The 18,524-nt window shown below is 45.1% G+C and overlaps 1 protein-coding gene across 1 annotated transcript in view; it reads left to right on the forward strand.

The window, feature by feature from the left end:
* The window catches only part of LOC139532531 (prolactin receptor-like), a 52,726-nt gene extending 36,510 nt beyond the window's left edge, over positions 1 to 16,216 (forward strand). Inside the window, exons 3-9 of the mRNA XM_071330284.1 lie at positions 1,311 to 1,452; positions 4,893 to 5,062; positions 7,852 to 8,030; positions 8,773 to 8,926; positions 9,072 to 9,159; positions 9,416 to 9,485; positions 11,846 to 16,216. Coding sequence (XP_071186385.1) covers positions 1,311 to 1,452; positions 4,893 to 5,062; positions 7,852 to 8,030; positions 8,773 to 8,926; positions 9,072 to 9,159; positions 9,416 to 9,485; positions 11,846 to 12,559 — 1,517 coding nt within the window. The 3' untranslated portion in view covers positions 12,560 to 16,216. The remainder of the gene's footprint in view (positions 1 to 1,310; positions 1,453 to 4,892; positions 5,063 to 7,851; positions 8,031 to 8,772; positions 8,927 to 9,071; positions 9,160 to 9,415; positions 9,486 to 11,845) is intronic.
* The last annotated feature ends 2,308 nt before the right edge of the window (positions 16,217 to 18,524 follow it).

Here is an 18,524-nt window from a genome sequence, read left to right on the forward strand (position 1 = left end):
GAGATTACTGGTCCATTAAGAAGTACAGTATGTAGTAATACTTCTCAATGGACCAGTAATCTCAGTCAGTCATTAGACAATGGGTAGGTCAAGGCCTGATCTCTCTCATTATTATTATGACCTCACCTCATTATTAGTCTCTCAACAGATTTATCTGGATGCACCTCCACAGCAGGGAGTGTGTGTGTGTGTGTGTGTGTGTGTGTGTGTGTGTGTGTGTGTGTGTGTGTGTGTGTGTGTGTGTGTGTGTGTGTGTGTGTGTGTGTGTGTGTGTGTGTGTGTGTGTGTGTGTGTGTGTGTGTGTGTGTGTGTGTGTGCGTGTGACACAGTCAGTCTGTCACTACCGTACTGCCTCAAAAACACTGTATTTCCTGACATGGGAAATACATAGAACATTAACTGTCAATTGAACAGCATTATTCAAGACGGTCATGTTCATTAGCCTCATAAAACTTGTCATGGTTTAATAGCCTCATAAAATATATCATGGGTTCATCATTAAACCAAAACGTACTGTCTATACAATGTTTATCTCATAAGTGTCCACGTCACTGTAACTTACATAATGCGCTTCTTCAGGGAAATACGGGGATTTAAACAGTAACTGTTTGTTCCAGTCAGCCTGAGTGTCACTGTTGGAGATGTAATCCTTCTCACGAGGTCCTGCTGTTTGATTTGGGGTCCTGTTCAGTTTCCTACCGGCTGTTGCTTTCAACAAGAGTCATAAGACCAACCTGTATATTAGCTTCAACTTGTTTTTGGTGCAACTAGACCCCCCCTTCAGTGTGTGTGCTATGCTTTACAACTGTTCGTTTTCAAACATATGAGATCTCTGTTTCGAGTTCAATGACATAAGAAGAAAATAACTTCACAAAACACTAGTGTTCACACTTCCTTAGTTTGTATCACATGGGGTTATTCCAGTATCCCCATCCAGACAAACTCACCTCACCCTTTGTGAGCTTCTATAATGGTTAACGGATTAACAGGTTTTAGCGTTCGCCCAAATGTCATAAACCTGGATTAACAGTTTTTTGCATTAGTCCAAATGTCATGAACCTGGATTTGAGTTGCCCTGACAAAAGGCACCTGAGAGGCCCGGTGAAATGTTAAGAGGCTGACATATTATAATATGGATTATTTTGATAGCTGAATGATTTTGGCATGTATTTCTTCATGTTTATAAATTGTTGATCCGGCGTGTATTCACCAAAAAAGTGCATAGAAAAATATGTTAGAAAAAAAGCGACAGTGAATGCAGATATCCATAGAGACGGTTAGAGTCATTAACCTCTTGTTTTATCCCCCAGGTGCTGTTGCCGTGACGACCCGGCCCCACATCTACTACTGCCGCTCGCCCAACATGGAGGTCTTCACCTGCTGGTGGCATCCCCTTGACAACAACTCCGAGAGTGACGACAACATCACCTACAGCCTCACCTACTCCTTAGAGTACGTATAATTACTGTACAGTGCATTCGTATTCAAACCCCTTGATCCACATTTTTTAAGTTACAGCCTTATTCTAAAATGGATTAAATTTAAAAGAATGTCCTCCTCAATCTACACACAATACCCCATAATGACATCACAATACCCCATAATGACATCACAATACCCCATAATGACAAAGGGAAAACACAGCTATTTTCAGGTCTCTCCAGAGATGTTAGATCGGGTTCAGGTCCGGGATCTGGCTGGGCCTCTAAAGGACATTCAGAGACTTGTCCCCGAAGCCACTCCTGCATTTTGCTTAGGGTCGTTGTCTTGTTGGAAGGTGAACCGTTGCCCCAGTTTGAGGTCCTGAGTGCTCTGGAGCAGGTTTTCATCAAGGATCTCTCTGTACTTTGCTCTGTTCATCTTTCCCTCATATCCTGACTAGTCTCCCAGTCGCTGCCGCTGAAAAACATCCCCGCAGCATGATGCTGCCACCATCATGCTTCACCGTAGGAGTGGTGCCAGGTTTCCTCCAGACGTGATGCTTGGCATTCAAGCCAAAGAGTTCAATCTTGGTTTCATCAGACCAGAGAATCTTGTTTCTCATGGTCTGAGAGTCCTTTAGGTGCCTTTTGGCAAACTCCAAGCAGGCTGTCATGTGCCTTTTACTGTGGAGTTACTTCCGTCTGGCACTCTACCATAAAGGCCTGATTGGTGTAGTGCTGCAGAGATGGTTGTCCTTCTGGAAGGTTCTCCCATCTCCACAGAGGAACTCTGGAGCTCTTTCAGAGTAACCATAGGGTTCTTGGTCACCTCCCAGACCAAGGCCCTTCTCCCCCGATTGCTCAGTTTGGCTGGGCGGCCAGCTCTAGAAAAAGTCTTTGTGGTTCCATACTTCTTCCATTTCAGAACGATGGAGGCCACTGTGTTCTTGGGGACCTTCATTGTTGCATAAATGTTTTGGTACCCTTCCCCAGATCTGTGCCTCAACGCAATCCTCTTGAAGCTCTACAGACAATTCCTTAGACAACATGGCTTTTGCTCTGACATGCACTGTCAACTGTGGGACCTTATATAGACAGGTGTGTGCCTTTCCAAATCATGTCCAATCAATTGAATTTACCACAGGTGGACTCCAATCAAGTTGTAGAAACATCTCAAAGACGATCAATGGATACAGGATTCACCTGAGCTCAATTTCGAGTCTCATAGCAAAGGGTCTGAATACTTATGTAAATAAGGTATTTCTATTTAGTTTTTTATGAATGTGCAGAAATTTCAACAAACCTGTTTTCGATTTGTGATTATGGTGTATTGTGTGTAGATTGCTGAGGGATTCTTTTTATTTAATCAATTTTAGAATAAGGCTGTAACGTAACAAAATGTGGAAAAAGACAAGGGGTCTGAATACTTTCCGAAGGCACTGTATATACACACACCATGTACTATATACTGTATATATACACACACCATGTACTATATACTGTATATATACACACCATGTACGATATACTATATATATATACACACCATGTACGATATACTATATACAGTGGGGAGAACAAGTATTTGATACACTGCCGATTTTGCAGATTTTCCTACTTAAAAAGCATGTAGAGGTCTGTAATTTTTATCATAGGTACACTTCAACTGTGAGAGACGGAATCTAAAACAAAAATCCCGAAAATCACATTGTATGATTTTTAAGTAATTAATTAGCATTTTATTGCATGACATAAGTATTTGATACATCAGAAAAGCAGAACTTAATATTTGGTACAGAATCGTTTGTTTGCAATTACAGAGATCATACGTTTCCTGTAGTTCTTGACCAGGTTTGCACACACTGCAGCAGGGATTTTGGCCCACTCCTCCATACAGACCTTCTCCAGATCCTTCAGGTTTCGGGGCTGTCGCTGGGCAATACAGACTTTCAGCTCCCTCCAAAGATTTTCTATTGGGTTCAGGTCTGGAGACTGGCTAGGCCACTCCAGGACCTTGAGATACTTCTTACGGAGCCACTCCTTAGTTGCCCTGGCTGTGTGTTTCGGGTCGTTGTCATACTGGAAGACCCAGCCACGACCCATCATCAATGCTCTTACTGAGGGAAGGAGGTTGTTGGCTAAAATCCCGCAATACATGGCCCCATCCATCCTCCCCTCAATACGGTGCAGTCGTCCTGTCCCCTTTGCAGAAAAGCATCCCCAAAGAATGATGTTTCCACCTCCATGCTTCACGGTTGGGATGGTGTTCTTGGGGTTGTACTCATCCTTCTTCTTCCTCCAAACACGGCGAGTGGAGTTTAGACCAAAAAGCTCTATTTTTGAATCATCAGACCACATGACCTTCTCCCATTCCTCCTCTGGATCATCCAGATGGTCATTGGCAAACTTCAGACGGGCCTGGACATGCGCCTGCTTGAGCAGGGGGACCTTGTGTGCGCTGCAGGATTTTAATCCATGACGGCGTAGTGTGTTACTAATGGTTTTCTTTGAGACTGTGGTCCCAGCTCTCTTCAGGTCATTGACCAGGTCCTGCCGTGTAGTTCTGGGCTGATCCCTCACCTTCCTCATGATCATTGATGCCCCACGAGGTGAGATCTTGCATGGAGCCCCAGACCGAGGGTGATTGACCATCATCTTGAACTTCTTCTATTTTCTTCTATTTTCTAATAATTGCGCCAACAGTTGTTGCCTTCTCACCAAGCTGCTTGCCTATTGTCCTGTAGCCCATCCCAGCCTTGTGCAGGTCTACAATTTTATCCCTGATGTCCTTACACAGCTCTCTGGTCTTGGCCATTGTGGAGAGGTTGGAGTCTGTTTGATTGAGTGTGTGGACAGGTGTCTTTTATACAGGTAACGAGTTCAAACAGGTGCAGTTAATACAGGTAATGAGTGGAGAACAGGAGGGCTTCTTAAAGAAAAACTAACAGGTCTGTGAGAGCCGGAATTCTTACTGGTTGGTAGGTGATCAAATACTTATGTCATGCAATAAAATGCAAATGAATTACTTAAAAATCATACAATGTGATTTTCTGGATTTTTGTTTTAGATTCCGTCTCTCACAGTTGAAGTGTACCTATGATAAAAATTACAGACCTCTACATGCTTTGTAAGTAGGAAAACCTGCAAAATCGGCAGTGTATCAAATACTTGTTCTCCCCACTGTATATACACACCATGTACTATATACTGTATATATATATACACAGTACACACCTTGTACTCTCCTTGTTGCAGGATTGGTAGAGGATAAAATCCTGCATTCATTAAAAAACGCCTTGAAATACTCTAAGATTAATTTTTAATTTCAAGTCTTTTTCCCCCAATAAATGCAGGTATTTTCGTTCTATCACATCGTGTAGTAACAATGTACCCTAAGAGACCGTCTTCATTCAAAGAAATGAGTTGAGTTGAATTGAATTGACCATATCATTCCTTTCTTGTTTGTCACAGAAAGGGGCCGAGGCGTGAGTGTCCAGACTATGTAACGGGCGGCCCCAACAGTTGTCACTTTGACAGCGGCCACACGTCCATCTGGACCATATACTGCATGAACGTGATGGCCAGGACCTCCCACGGAGTGTTCAGCTCCAGGGACCACTGTCTGGACGTGGCTGATATAGGTACAGGGAGATATAAATCACTGTCTGGGTGCGGCTGATGATATAGGTACAGGGTGATATAGTTCACTGTCTGGATGTGGCTAATATAGGTACAGGGTGATATAGACCACTGCCTGGATGTGGATGATATAGGTACAGGGTGATATAGACCACTGCCTGGATGTGGATGATATAGGTACAGGGTGATATAGACCACTGCCTGGATGTGGATGATATAGGTACAGGGTGATATAGACCACTGCCTGGATGTGGATGATATAGGAACAGGGTGATATAGACCACTGCCTGGGTGTGGATGATATAGGTACAGGGTGATATAGACCACTACCTGGATGTGGATGATATAGGTACAGGGTGATATAGACCACTGCCTGGATGTGGATGATATAGGTACAGGGTGATATAGACCACTGCCTGGATGTGGATGATATAGGTACAGGGTGATATAGACCACTGCCTGGATGTGGATGATATAGGTACAGGGTGATATAGACCACTGCCTGGATGTGGATGATATAGGAACAGGGTGATATAGACCACTGCCTGGGTGTGGATGATATAGGTACAGGGTGATATAGACCACTACCTGGATGTGGATGATATAGGTACAGGGTGATATAGACCACTGCCTGGATGTGGATGATATAGGTACAGGGTGATATAGACCACTGCCTGGATGTGGATGATATAGGAACAGGGTGATATAGACCACTGCCTGGATGTGGATGATATAGGTACAGGGTGATATAGACCACTGCCTGGATGTGGATGATATAGGTACAGGGTGATATAGACCACTGCCTGGATGTGGATGATATAGGTACAGGGTGATATAGACCACTGCCTGGATGTGGATGATATAGGTACAGGGTGATATAGACCACTGCCTGGATGTGGATGATATAGGAACAGGGTGATATAGACCACTGCCTGGATGTGGATGATATAGGTACAGGGTGATATAGACCACTGCCTGGATGTGGATGATATAGGTACAGGGTGATATTGTCCAGTGGTTCCCAAACTGGGTCAAAATTGGGTAGTACATAATCAGTTCCTCTTATCATGTTAGTCATTACATAACTTAGAGAGCTATTTATAACTTGTCAGAAATGTCCAGCTCAACTAGCCCATGTCAGCTAAAGTTTATTTATATATGTTTTTTAGCCCATAGATATTGTTGTACGTTTTTAGTCACTCAAATATAACATGAATACACATTAGACGTGGCAAAATGAATAAAATTGCAATAAAATTAGCTTTAAAACTGCTAAATGTTCTTTACACCCCATGACAAAATGTGTAGAATTACAGAAACCTGCAAAATTCTCTCCACCGACAAGAAAGGTGTGAACAGTTTGTGTCATGAACAGTGCTTGTGCTCATAGAAATAGACATGGCACATGCGTGGGGGGGGGCAGGCTGTTCCCCAATGCTGGAATGGGGTCCCCAAGTGGAAAAGGGAACCCCTGATATAGACCACCAGGGGGCTCCACTCAGTCTGGAACGACACTCTGCTCCCGAGATCAAAAACCATCTGGCTAGTGATTTCTCTTGCCCCCCCCCCCCCCCCCCCAAAAACTGTAAACTGTAAAATCAGCAGCAATTCAGCTAAAATTGAGTTTAATTTAGGAAATCTGTTCCCAAGTATTAACACAAATAAAAAAAGAGAAATATGTGATGTCTCAATGTAATCAAAGTATGAAATTACTGTTATTTTCAAATACGATCTCTTTTGGGGCATAGTTGTGGTCTATTTGCAGTGTACAATTTATTATCATTATTTTCCAGCCCCCCAACCATTAGCTCCAACAAAAGTCGTCCCGCAGCTGAATCTAGTTGCCTATCTAGTTGCCCTAGATAGTGTGCTACTTTTGACCAGAACCTAAGGGGAATAGGGTGCTATTTCTGTACACTATAGTATATGGAATAGGGTGCTATTTCAGTACACTATAGTATATGGAATAGGGTGCTATTTCGGCTCAACCTATGACTGTTGTGTTAACCCACTGTTGTGTCTGATATTTGTGATGTCTCTTCCTGTGTGTCTGGCGTCGGCCACGCCTCCTCTCCCTGTTTGTGTGACGTCAGCTCTTCCTCATTTCAACCCAGTCCAATGGGAGTTAGTCTCCTCCCAGCAGGGCACATCTGATCCCATCAGAGACATTCTGTCCCCCTTACTTCTCCATCAGTGAGTGCACTCTCAAAGCCGATGGAAAGAGCACCCTGATTTGTGTGTGTGTGTTTGTGTACACGTGCATGTGAATGTTCAATACTGTATGCGCATTGCAAACAGTCACCACTCATGTCTACATTGTGCTTCCGTATGCACAGAGAATAGTAACGCACGTGTAGGAAAATAGAAGGGTTCCTCTCCAGGCTCTTGGCTTTTTCTCACGGTAACAATAGAGATGTGTCATTCAGAGCCTTTTCAGCTTCCCCTTCTTACTCTGAAACCCCTTCCAACTGGCCTTTCTCCATGTTCATTATAAAAGATAACCCCATTCATGTACCATTACCTCAGCATGTTGCTTGTTGTTCCTCCACATCCTGTTTGCTGTTCATTGTGTATTCACCCCTCCCCCTGACTGCCAGTCTAGGCCTTTTCCTTTCACCTTCCTCCCATCCCATTGTTTCTCTATTTACGTTTCTAGCACTTCTTTGCTCCCTGTGAAGCATACAACCATAACAAGCCCACGCCATGCAGTTTTCTTGGCTTAACTTCTTCCCTTTCTGTCCATGTCCTAATGCTCTCTCCGCTGTCTGTCTGTCTGTCTTTCTGTCTGCAGTGGAGACAGAGGCTCCGGTTAACTTGACCTACTCCCTGTTGAATGAGACGGAGGAGGAAGCTGGCCGCACCGCCATGGTGTCCTGGGTTTACCCCAATCCCTCCCACATCCAGTACGGTTGGATCACCCTGGTCTTCGAGCTGCAGTACCGACGCATCGCCGAGCCCAACAACTGGAAGGTACAGAGAGAGAGCGAGAGAGAGAGAGAGAGCGAGAGAGAAAGCGAGAGAGAAAGCGAGAGAGAGCGAGAGAGAAAGCACGCGAGAGAAAGAGGGAGAGTGGGAAAGAGAGAGGGGGAAACAGAGAGGGAGAGGGGGAGGGGGAAAGAGAGAGACAGAGCGACAGAGAGAGAGGGAGGGGTGTAGGTGCAGTGTTTATCAACACCATTTGAGGGTGTTAAGCGTGTGACGTGGGAAGCATGTCATGTCCATGATTGATTCTTTAAGAGGAAGATGTGCTTATTTCACAGTTAAACCTTGAGTTTGTCTGTTACCCACGTTACGACTGATGATCCTGCCTCTTTGTCAGATGAGAGAAGAGAAAGAACAGAAACAAACAGAAACGCAACAGCTCTATGGCTCCATGGTTTAGTCTGGCTGAACGGCGAAGGATCTTTTTTTAACAGTATATAGTATATACTAACAGTATATATTATTTCAACAGTATCAGATTTTTTAAACTGTCACTTTAACCAGTATCATACTACTCTATCACCTTCTGTCACCTCTATCCCGTGTGGTTTAGATGGTAGAGCATGGCGCTTGCAACGCCAGGGTTGTGGGTTTGATTCCCACGGGGGACCAGTATGAAAATGTATGCACTCACTACTGTAAATCGCTCTGGATAAGACCATCTGCTAAATGATGTATGTGTACTGTAACTGCTACTGACAGCTCTCTATCGCCCCCTGTGTGTCTGCAGGTGAAGGGCTTGCTGAGAGAGCCTTGGCTGGAGCTGCTGGATCTGCCAGTAGGAGAGTACATTGTCAGGGTGAGATGCCGTTCCCGCAACAATGGTCTCTGGAGCAAGTGGAGCACCCCTGTCCTACTCTGTGTCCCAGCCAAATCTACCCCCGGTAGGGACTCTTAACTGTCTGATGATTCAGTTACTGTCTGCACCCACCCACAGTCAACTCCTAATCTGAAGCACTGTTATATGACCTGTATTACAGTGTTGGCATACGGAATGATCTAAGCGTGTGCTGTCTTTGTCCCTTACAGATAAGCTGCTGGCTCTGCTTTTGGTGACCGGTGTTGGGGTCATGTTGTTGCTAGTCATCGGCTTTGGAATGATCCTACAGGGCAAGAGGTAGGGAAGCACACACACACGTAAACAACTATGTAAACATCAAATACATGTTTGATTTCTTTCAAATACTTAAGATACAGCATTTTATTCATCACATAAAGGACAGGTTTAGAGATAAATGTGTGCAGGAGTGATCTTGTATTGATATATAAACCCTTCTATATTACAGACACATGCTACATAGGCTGTAATTTCATGAAATATACATGTAGAAAGTGTATTAATGGTTCTCTCTGATCCCTGTCTTTCTCTGTAGGATAAAATCATTCCTTCTGCCTCCAATTCCCAAACCACGCATCAGAGGCATCAATCCCCTGCTTCTGAAGGTAAATACACACACACACACACACACACACACACACACACACACACACACACACACACACACCAACCTGGTGACTTATAACTCATTGTTCACTCAAGCTTCACTGAGTCATTTGTTTTTGTATTTTTTTCTATCCATCAATTCCCTTCCTATCTTCTCTAACCCCTCCCCTTCCTATCTTCTTTATCCCCCCTTCCTATCTTCTCTATCCACTCCTTCTCTATCCCCTATCTTCTCTATCCCCTCCCCTTCCTATCTTCTCTATCCCCTCCATTCCTATCTTCTCTATCCCCTCCCCTTCGTATCTTCTCTATCCCCTCCCTTCCTATCTTCTCTATCCCCTCCCTTCCTATCTTCTCTATCCCCTCCCCTTCCTATCTTCTCTAACCCCTCCCCTTCCTATCTTCTCTATCCCCTCCCCTTCCTATCTTCTCTATCCCCTTCCCTTCCTATCTTCTCTAACCCCTCCCCTTCCTATCTTCTCTAACCCCTCCCCTTCCTATCTTCTCTATCCCCTCCCCTTCCTATCTTCTCTATCCCCTCCCCTTCCTATCTTATCTATCCCCTCCCCTTCCTATCTTCTCTAATCCCTCCCCTTCCTATCTTCTCTTCCTATCTTCTCTAACCCCTCCGCTTCCCATCTTCTCTAACCCCTCCTCTTCCCATCTTCTCTAACCCCTCCTCTTCCCATCTTCTCTAACCCCTCCTCTTCCCATCTTCTCTTACCCCTCCTCTTCCCATCTTCTCTAATCCCTCCCCTTCCTATCTTCTCTAATCCCTCCTCTTCCCATCTTCTCAAACCCCTACTCTTCCCATCTTCTCTAACCCCTCCTCTTCCTATCTTCTCTAACCCCTCCCCTTCCTATCTTCTTTATCCCCCCCTTCCTATCTTCTCTATCCACTCCTTCTCTATCCCCTATCTTCTCTATCCCCTCCCCTTCCTATCTTCTCTATCCCCTCCCTTCCTATCTTCTCTATCCCCTCCCTTCCTATCTTCTCTATCCCCTCCCCTTCCTATCTTCTCTAACCCCTCCTCTTCCTATCTTCTCTATCCCCTTCCCTTCCTATCTTCTCTATCCCCTCCCCTTCCTATCTTCTCTATCCCCTTCCCTTCCTATCTTCTCTATCCCCTCCCCTTCCTATCTTATCTATCCCCTCCCCTTCCTATCTTCTCTAACCCCTCCTCTTCCCATCTTCTCTAACCCCTCCTCTTCCCATCTTCTCTAACCCCTCCTCTTCCTATCTTCTCTATCCCCTCCCCTTCCTATCTTCTCTAACCCATCCTCTTCCTATCTTCTCTAACCCATCCTCTTCCCATCTTCTCTAACCCCTCCTCTTCCCATCTTCTCTTCCCCCTCCTCTTACCATCTTCTCTATCCCCTCCCCTTCCTATCTTCTCTATCCCCTCCCCTTCCTATCTTCTCTAACCCCTCCTCTTCCCATCTTCTCTAACCCCTCCTCTTCCCATCTTCTCTAACCCCTCCTCTTCCCATCTTATCTTACCCCTCCTCTTCCCATCTTCTCTTCCCATCTTCTCTTACCCCTCCTCTTACCATCTTCTCTATCCCCTCCCCTTCCTATCTTCTCTAACCCCTCCTCTTCCCATCTTCTCTAACCCCTCCTCTTCCCATCTTATCTTACCCCTCCTCTTCCCATCTTCTCTAATCCCTCCTCTTCCTATCTTCTCTAACCCCTCCCCTTCCTATCTTCTCTATCCCCTTCCCTTCCCATCTTCTCTATCCCCTCCCCTTCCTATCTTCTCTAACCCCTCCTCTTCCCATCTTCTCTAACCCCTCCTCTTCCCATCTTCTCTAACCCATCCTCTTCCCATCTTCTCTTACCCCTCCTCTTCCCATCTTCTCTAACCCCTCCTCTTCCCATCTTCTCTAACCCATCCTCTTCCCATCTTCTCTAACCCCTCCTCTTCCCATCTTATCTTACCCCTCCTCTTCCCATCTTCTCTAATCCCTCCTCTTCCTATCTTCTCTAACCCCTCCCCTTCCTATCTTCTCTATCCCCTTCCCTTCCCATCTTCTCTATCCCCTCCCCTTCCTATCTTCTCTAACCCCTCCTCTTCCCATCTTCTCTAACCCATCCTCTTCCCATCTTCTCTAACCCCTCCTCTTCCCATCTTCTCTAACCCATCCTCTTCCCATCTTCTCTAACCCATCCTCTTCCCATCTTCTCTAACCCCTCCTCTTCCCATCTTCTCTAACCCCTCCTCTTCCCATCTTCTCTAACCCCTCCTCTTCCCATCTTCTCTAACCCCTCCTCTTCCCATCTTCTCTAACACCTCCTCTTCCCATCTTCTCTAACCCCTCACCTTCCTTTCTCCTTTTTTCCTCCTTCCTTCTCTCTCAGAAAGGGGGCTTTGATGAGATCAACCGTCATTTCATCTCCTTCCATGGCTATAAGCCCCCAAGCTACAGCGAGGAGGAGGTCTGGGACCCTGTCAGCATGGACAGCAACCAATCTCTCCAGGCTCCCCCGGGGGTCCTAGCAGTCTGGAAGGAGGATTATGATATGGCCATCCACAGCCAACTACTGGTCCAGACCACCTCCAGCCACGCCCCTTATACACCAGTCCCCGCCTCTTACACCCCAGTCCCCGCCCCTTACTGCCAGGTTCCAGTGGAAGCCTTCCAGACTGCGTGGGAATGGCCAACAGCAAACCCGGACCAGCCGGAGCTTCTGGCCTTCCCGGGCACTGACTACAGCATGATGGTGGATCCCACCCCCGTCCCGCCTCCGGACCAGCAGGCCCCGCCCCCATCATCCACCCAGGACTTCTACACGTGCGTGAACGTGCTGGGTGACAACGGACAAGTGCATCTGGTGCCCTGCCTGCCCAACCACCTGAAACACAGCCCCTACGTACAGCTGGAGGAGGAGCTAGAGGAAGGAGGGCTGGAGAAGAGCAGCCAGTTAGATGACTACCTGGCTAAGAAGATGGAGGCAGTAGCCAACGGGAGTGCTCCGGGAGAGACAGTGGTGGAGACAGAGAGTGTGGAGCAGAGTGAAATGGCTGTGCCTTTACTGCCTGGAAACACTGGCACACAGGGCAACAGGGTGTGACCAGTTAGCACACACACTCACACACACACGCACACGCACACACACACACACACACACACACACACACACACACACACACACACACACACACACACACACACACACACACACACAGCAACAGGAATTACTCCAGGCTAAAATGAGGATGTTAACTCATGGATGGACCTTTGAATATACCTACTTAATATACTAACATAATGATGTGTTTTTGTGAGTGCACCGGCCTGGGACATGAGTCCTCTGTGTCTATCCCCCCCTCCACCTCCCCTGCCTGCCAAATGACCGTGACACTGCTGGACAGACACTGCTGCCACCTCTGTTCACTGCTGATATGGCAGGGACAACGTTCTGACTACATTCTCTCTGCGGGGAATCAGAGATGCAGCATTTGACTGTGAGGTTTTCTTTCAGAGCAGAGCCGAGGTCGGGATACAAGATGGATTCCTTTTGACGCAGAAAATCTGACAAGATTAAAAAAACATAAACTTGCAAAGTGTCTTGAACAATAACAATAGATTCTCCGTAGAACTACAACTGTTGTTTTGTGGACTGAGTCACTGAAAGGTTAATATACTCACCTGTTCTTCGGTCCAATCTTGTTAGAAAATAATGCCTGCGAACTCTCTTGTTGTTGGATGTAGAATTAATGACCAACCACTCTGTGAAAGACGCTTCGATTTTTTAACAGTCAGGTTTTAGTGCTCTGTGAACTCATTTAATTGGATTGAGGTGAAAAGTTTGACGAATGCAAGAATACCAGTTGTACCTCAGTGAGACCAGTCATAGCCGTTGTGAGGCCCTGGCAGAAGTTAGCATGCATTTAGAGAACAGTGGAGCACACCAAAGATCTGAACACCCAGACCAAGAGAGCAGTACACTTCTTCAAATATAAATGCATTTTTAGAGAGAAATTATTGTAATTATTAGAATGAATGAATTACAGAGGAAATACTTTAATAAATCAAATGCACTATTGACGAGAAATATAACAAGGCAATGTTATAATAACAATAATGATAACAGTAAAGTACACTTATAAAGTGAACTGTCTGGGTTCAATCCATGAACTAAATCACAGATTTAAATGTATGCTTCATACTCAGGAACTCAACCAAGCATACAGTAGGAAGTCAACCAAGCATACAGTAGGAACTCAACCAAGCATACAGTAGGAAGTCAACCCAGCATACAGTAGGAAGTCAACCCAGCATACCGTAGGAAGTCAACCCAGCATACAGTAGGAAGTCAACCCAGCATACAGTAGGAAGTCAACCCAGCATACAGTAGGAAGTCAACCCAGTAAAGGTGCAATCTACTTTCAGTCTTGTGTGACGGAACAAAAATGCAGAAACTCGGGATACACTAAAACTAACAAAAAAATGTATTTTCTTGAATTTTGGGTCAGAAATGAAACTACAGATTGCACTGTATTCAAAACAAGTGATGGTCATTTTTCGTAACATCTATAATTGTCAGTCTGTAAAACAGCCCTCACTATGCACTGCTACACGTGCTCTGACAATTAACTACATGCTGGATTTGAAAGCACTTATTTTACCAGAACATAACACATGCAGCTCTCTCAGGGGGGAAACGAGAGGAGGCTAAAGAAAAGAGCACTGTGATCATTTTATTGATTTTTACAAAGAGAATGAGGCGACCAGACGAGTAGGGAGAAAACACATCTTCTAAAGGTGACCGATATTACAACAAGGACAAACAATGGTTAAAGCGTCTAATGACGTGTATAGGAACAAGACATTTTCAGCACACCCACATACTTGAGTAGATGTGTTTTTCACAGTGATTTCTTCATAAAATCTTCTTTGACAAGCTTTCCTGGTGAATAGGAGGGCATGTATGCTATTTAGAAAATGGAGGCTTTTTTAATTACAAAAGTAAGACGCTCCCAGTTGCTAGGAAGATGACCTTGAAGGTGTGTGGATGGCAGTCTAATATCTACAGAGGATTTTTACACTAAATATATGCATTGTTTTTTGAAAGAAACATGGAGAAACAAATCATATGCATCACCTGTGAAATAAACCAGTCTCAGGGCATTTGAAATGTCGGGGTACAGTTTATTTACATCAGAAGCAGTTCATTAGCCATTTAACAAAAAAGTTTATTGGTAAACAGCCATCACACTGGATAACGATAACACACACAGTACGATATGATGCAACGAGTAGCTTAAATACTTTGTACTAAAACACTGTGTTCCTATTACACTGGCCCTATGGATGGACCTTGGTTAGTCTGTTACACTGGCCCTGTGGATGGACCTTGGTTAGTCTGTTACACTGGCCCTATGGATGGACCTTGGTTAGTCTGTTACACTGGCCCTATGGATGGACCTTGGTTAGTCTGTTACACTGGCCCTGTGGATGGACCTTGGTTAGTCTGTTACACTGGCCCTATGGATGGACCTTGGTTAGTCTGTTACACTGGCCCTATGGATGGACCTTGGTTAGTCTGTTACACTGGCCCTATGGATGGACCTTGGTTAGTCTGTTACACTGGCCCTGTGGATGGACCTTGGTTAGTCTGTTACACTGGCCCTATGGATGGACCTTGGTTAGTCTGTTACACTGGCCCTATGGATGGACCTTGGTTAGTCTGTTACACTGGCCCTGTGGATGTACCTTGGTTAGTCTGTTACACTGGCCCTGTGGATGGACCTTGGTTAGTCTGTTACACTGGCCCTATGGATGGACCTTGGTTAGTCTGTTACACTGGCCCTATGGATGGACCTTGGTTAGTCTGTTACACTGGCCCTATGGATGGACCTTGGTTAGTCTGTTACACTGGCCCTATGGATGGACCTTGGTTAGTCTGTTACACTGGCCCTGTGGATGGACCTTGGTTCGTCTGTTACACTGGCCCTGTGGATGGACCTTGGTTAGTCTGTTACACTGGCCCTGTGGATGGACCTTGGTTAGTCTGTTACACTGGCCCTGTGGATGGACCTTGGTTAGTCTGTTACACTGGCCCTGTGGATGGACCTTGGTTAGTCTGTTACACTGGCCCTATGGATGGACCTTGGTTAGTCTGTTACACTGGCCCTGTGAATGGACCTTGGTTAGTCTGTTACACTGGCCCTGTGGATGGACCTTGGTTAGTCTGTTACACTGGCCCTACGGATGGACCTTTGTCAGTCTGTTTTACGTGTTGGTACATGTTTAAGGTTTAAATGACTGATGTTTTTAATGTCTCTCTCTCGGTTGTTCTCGCTCCCCCCTCCTCTCTCTATGAAGTCAGGTGGTTTCTCTACCATCAGTAGTCCTGTGCAGTGCTTTTCTCTGTGTTGTCATACTGTTCTGTTCACTGTTGTACTCTGCTGTGCCGCTTCAAGTTTGTGCCTTGACTTGACTGTGTGGAACTCTCCTGTCCTTATAAGGGCTCACACTGGTAGACTGAAATTATATATTTTTCTAATGAGATAGACACACACACACACACACACGATAACACAGACAACAGCGGTATTTGTGAAGGCCATATAGGACACGTAGAAGCAGTCAGGTCAAATTGTTTCTGTTCTGTACACTGGATACGGTGGGGTGGGTGAGTTATGTTGTTTGTTTTGGAAGCTATGTCCCCTGCTGCAAGATCTTTCCCATGCAGTGAATAAAGCCTACTGCTGACCTGTCTCCACTTCAGCCTCGTCCATTCTCCTGAACACTCTCACACACGGACACACCACTACCTCTGACTGACTCTGGCAGGAATTCCCTAGTAGCGAGTGTTGCACTTCAGTGAGTGCACTGAAAGCTAAAATAACCATCATCTATCACAGCTGGGATTCAAATATTTAAAGGGCAGATGCGATTCCACGTCATTGTCCAATGAAAATGTCAGTGAAATGCCAACCTGTCGACAGAAAACTGTCTGTGTGTCTCTCTCTGTATTTGTGTGTGTGTGTGTGTTGTACTGTACCAGTCAAAAGTTTGGACACACCTACTCATTCAAGGGTTTTTCTTTATTGTTTACTAATTTCTACATTGTAGAATAATAGACATCAAAACTATGAAATAACACATATGGAATCATGTAGTAACCAAAAAAGTGTTAAACAAATCCAAATATATTTGAGATTCTACAAAGTAGCCACCCTTTGCCTTGATGACAGCTTTGCACACTCTTGGCATTCTCTCAACCAGCTTCATGAAGTAGTCACCTGGAATGCATTTGGTCTCCGTAAGGTTGTGGCCCATCTGCGGTGGGCCTGGGATCCCTACTTGGGCATCTTCACAGATGGATCAAAGGATCCAGGCAGTGGTAGAGCAGGGTTTGGGATACCTGTTCCCCGGTTTGTTTTCGGATATACTAGGGGAGGTGGCTGTCTGATGGAGTTTCAGTCTTCTCTGCTGAAATGCTAGCACTAGTGTGGACATTGGGATGGGTGGAAGAAGTGGGGCCTAAAAGGGTCATTTTGTGTTCAGACTCTGCTGCCAGCCTGGTTGCGCTGAAAGAAGGGAAGTTAAATGCACACCCAGACCTGATAATAGAGCTGTTGATGGTTCTTCATAGGGTGAGGCAGGAAGGGTGTAAAGTACAGAACCAAAGTTTGGACTCACCTACACACCTCATTCCAGGGTTTTTCTCTATTTGTACTATTTTCTACATTATAGAACATTAGTGAAGACATAAAAACGATGAAATAACACATATGGAATCATGTAGTAACCAAAAAAAGTGATAAACAAATCAAAATATTTATTTTAGATTTTAGTTTCTTCAAAGTAGCCACCCTTTGCCTTGATGACAGCTTTGCACACTCTTGGCATTCTCTCAACCAGCTTCATGAGTTAGTCACGTGGAATGCATTTCAATTAACAGGTGTGCCTTGTTAAATTTCTTTCCTTCTTAAAGCATTTGAGACAATCAGTTGTGTTGGTGGTATGGTATACAGAGGTGGGTGGTATACAGAAGACAGCCCTATTTGGTAAAAGACCAAGTCCATATTATGGCAAGAACAGCTCAAATAAGCAAAGAAAAAGGACAGTATCGTTACTTTAAGACATGAAGGTCAGTCAATACGGAAAATGTCAAAAACTTTTAAAGTTTCTTCAAGTGCAGTCGCAAAATACATCAAGTGCTATGATGAAATTGGCTCTCATGAGGACCGCCACAGGAATGGAAGACCTGCTGCAGAGGATAAATTCCTTAGAGTTACCAGCCTCAGAAAATGCAGCCCAAATAAATGCTTCACAGAGTTCAAGGAACAGACACATCTCAACATCAACTGTTCAGAGAAGACTGTGAATCAGGCCTTCATGGTCGAATTGCTGCAAAGAAACCACTACTAAACAACACCAAAAGGCGAAGAGACTTGCTTGGGCTAAGAAACCCGAGCAAAGGACATTAGACCGGTGGAAATCTGTCCTTTGGTCTGATGAGTCCAAATTTGAGATTTTTGGTTCCAACCGCTGTGTCTTTGTGAGACGCAGAGTACGTGTGTGGTTCCCACCGTGAAGCATGGAGAAGGAGGTGTGATGGTGTGGGGGTGCTTTGCAAGTGACACTGTCTGTGATTTATTTAGAATTCAAGGCACACTTAACCAGCATGGCTACCACAGCATTCTGCAGCAATATGCCACCCCATCTTGTTTGCTCTTAGTGAGACTATAATTTGTTTTTCAACAGTACAATGACCCAAACACACCTCCAGGCTGTGTAAAAGCTATTTGACCAAGACGGAGAGTGATGGAGTGCTGCATCAGATGACCTGGCCTCCACAATCACCCAACCTCAACCCAATTGAGATGGTTTGAGATGAGTTGGACTGCAGAATGAAGGCAAAGCAGCCAATAAGTGCTCAGCATATGTGGGAACTCCTTCAAGACTTTTGGAAAAGGGGGTTCCAGTGACGCAACTTAGGAAATGGCTGCCTAGTTTTTCGCACTGCACATCGGTTGGGTATTTTCCCCCCCTAAATTCAAGTATTTACTCTGAGCATTGTA

The sequence above is a fragment of the Salvelinus alpinus genome, chromosome 10, assembly GCF_045679555.1.
Source record: "Salvelinus alpinus chromosome 10, SLU_Salpinus.1, whole genome shotgun sequence".
NCBI lineage: Eukaryota > Metazoa > Chordata > Actinopteri > Salmoniformes > Salmonidae > Salvelinus > Salvelinus alpinus.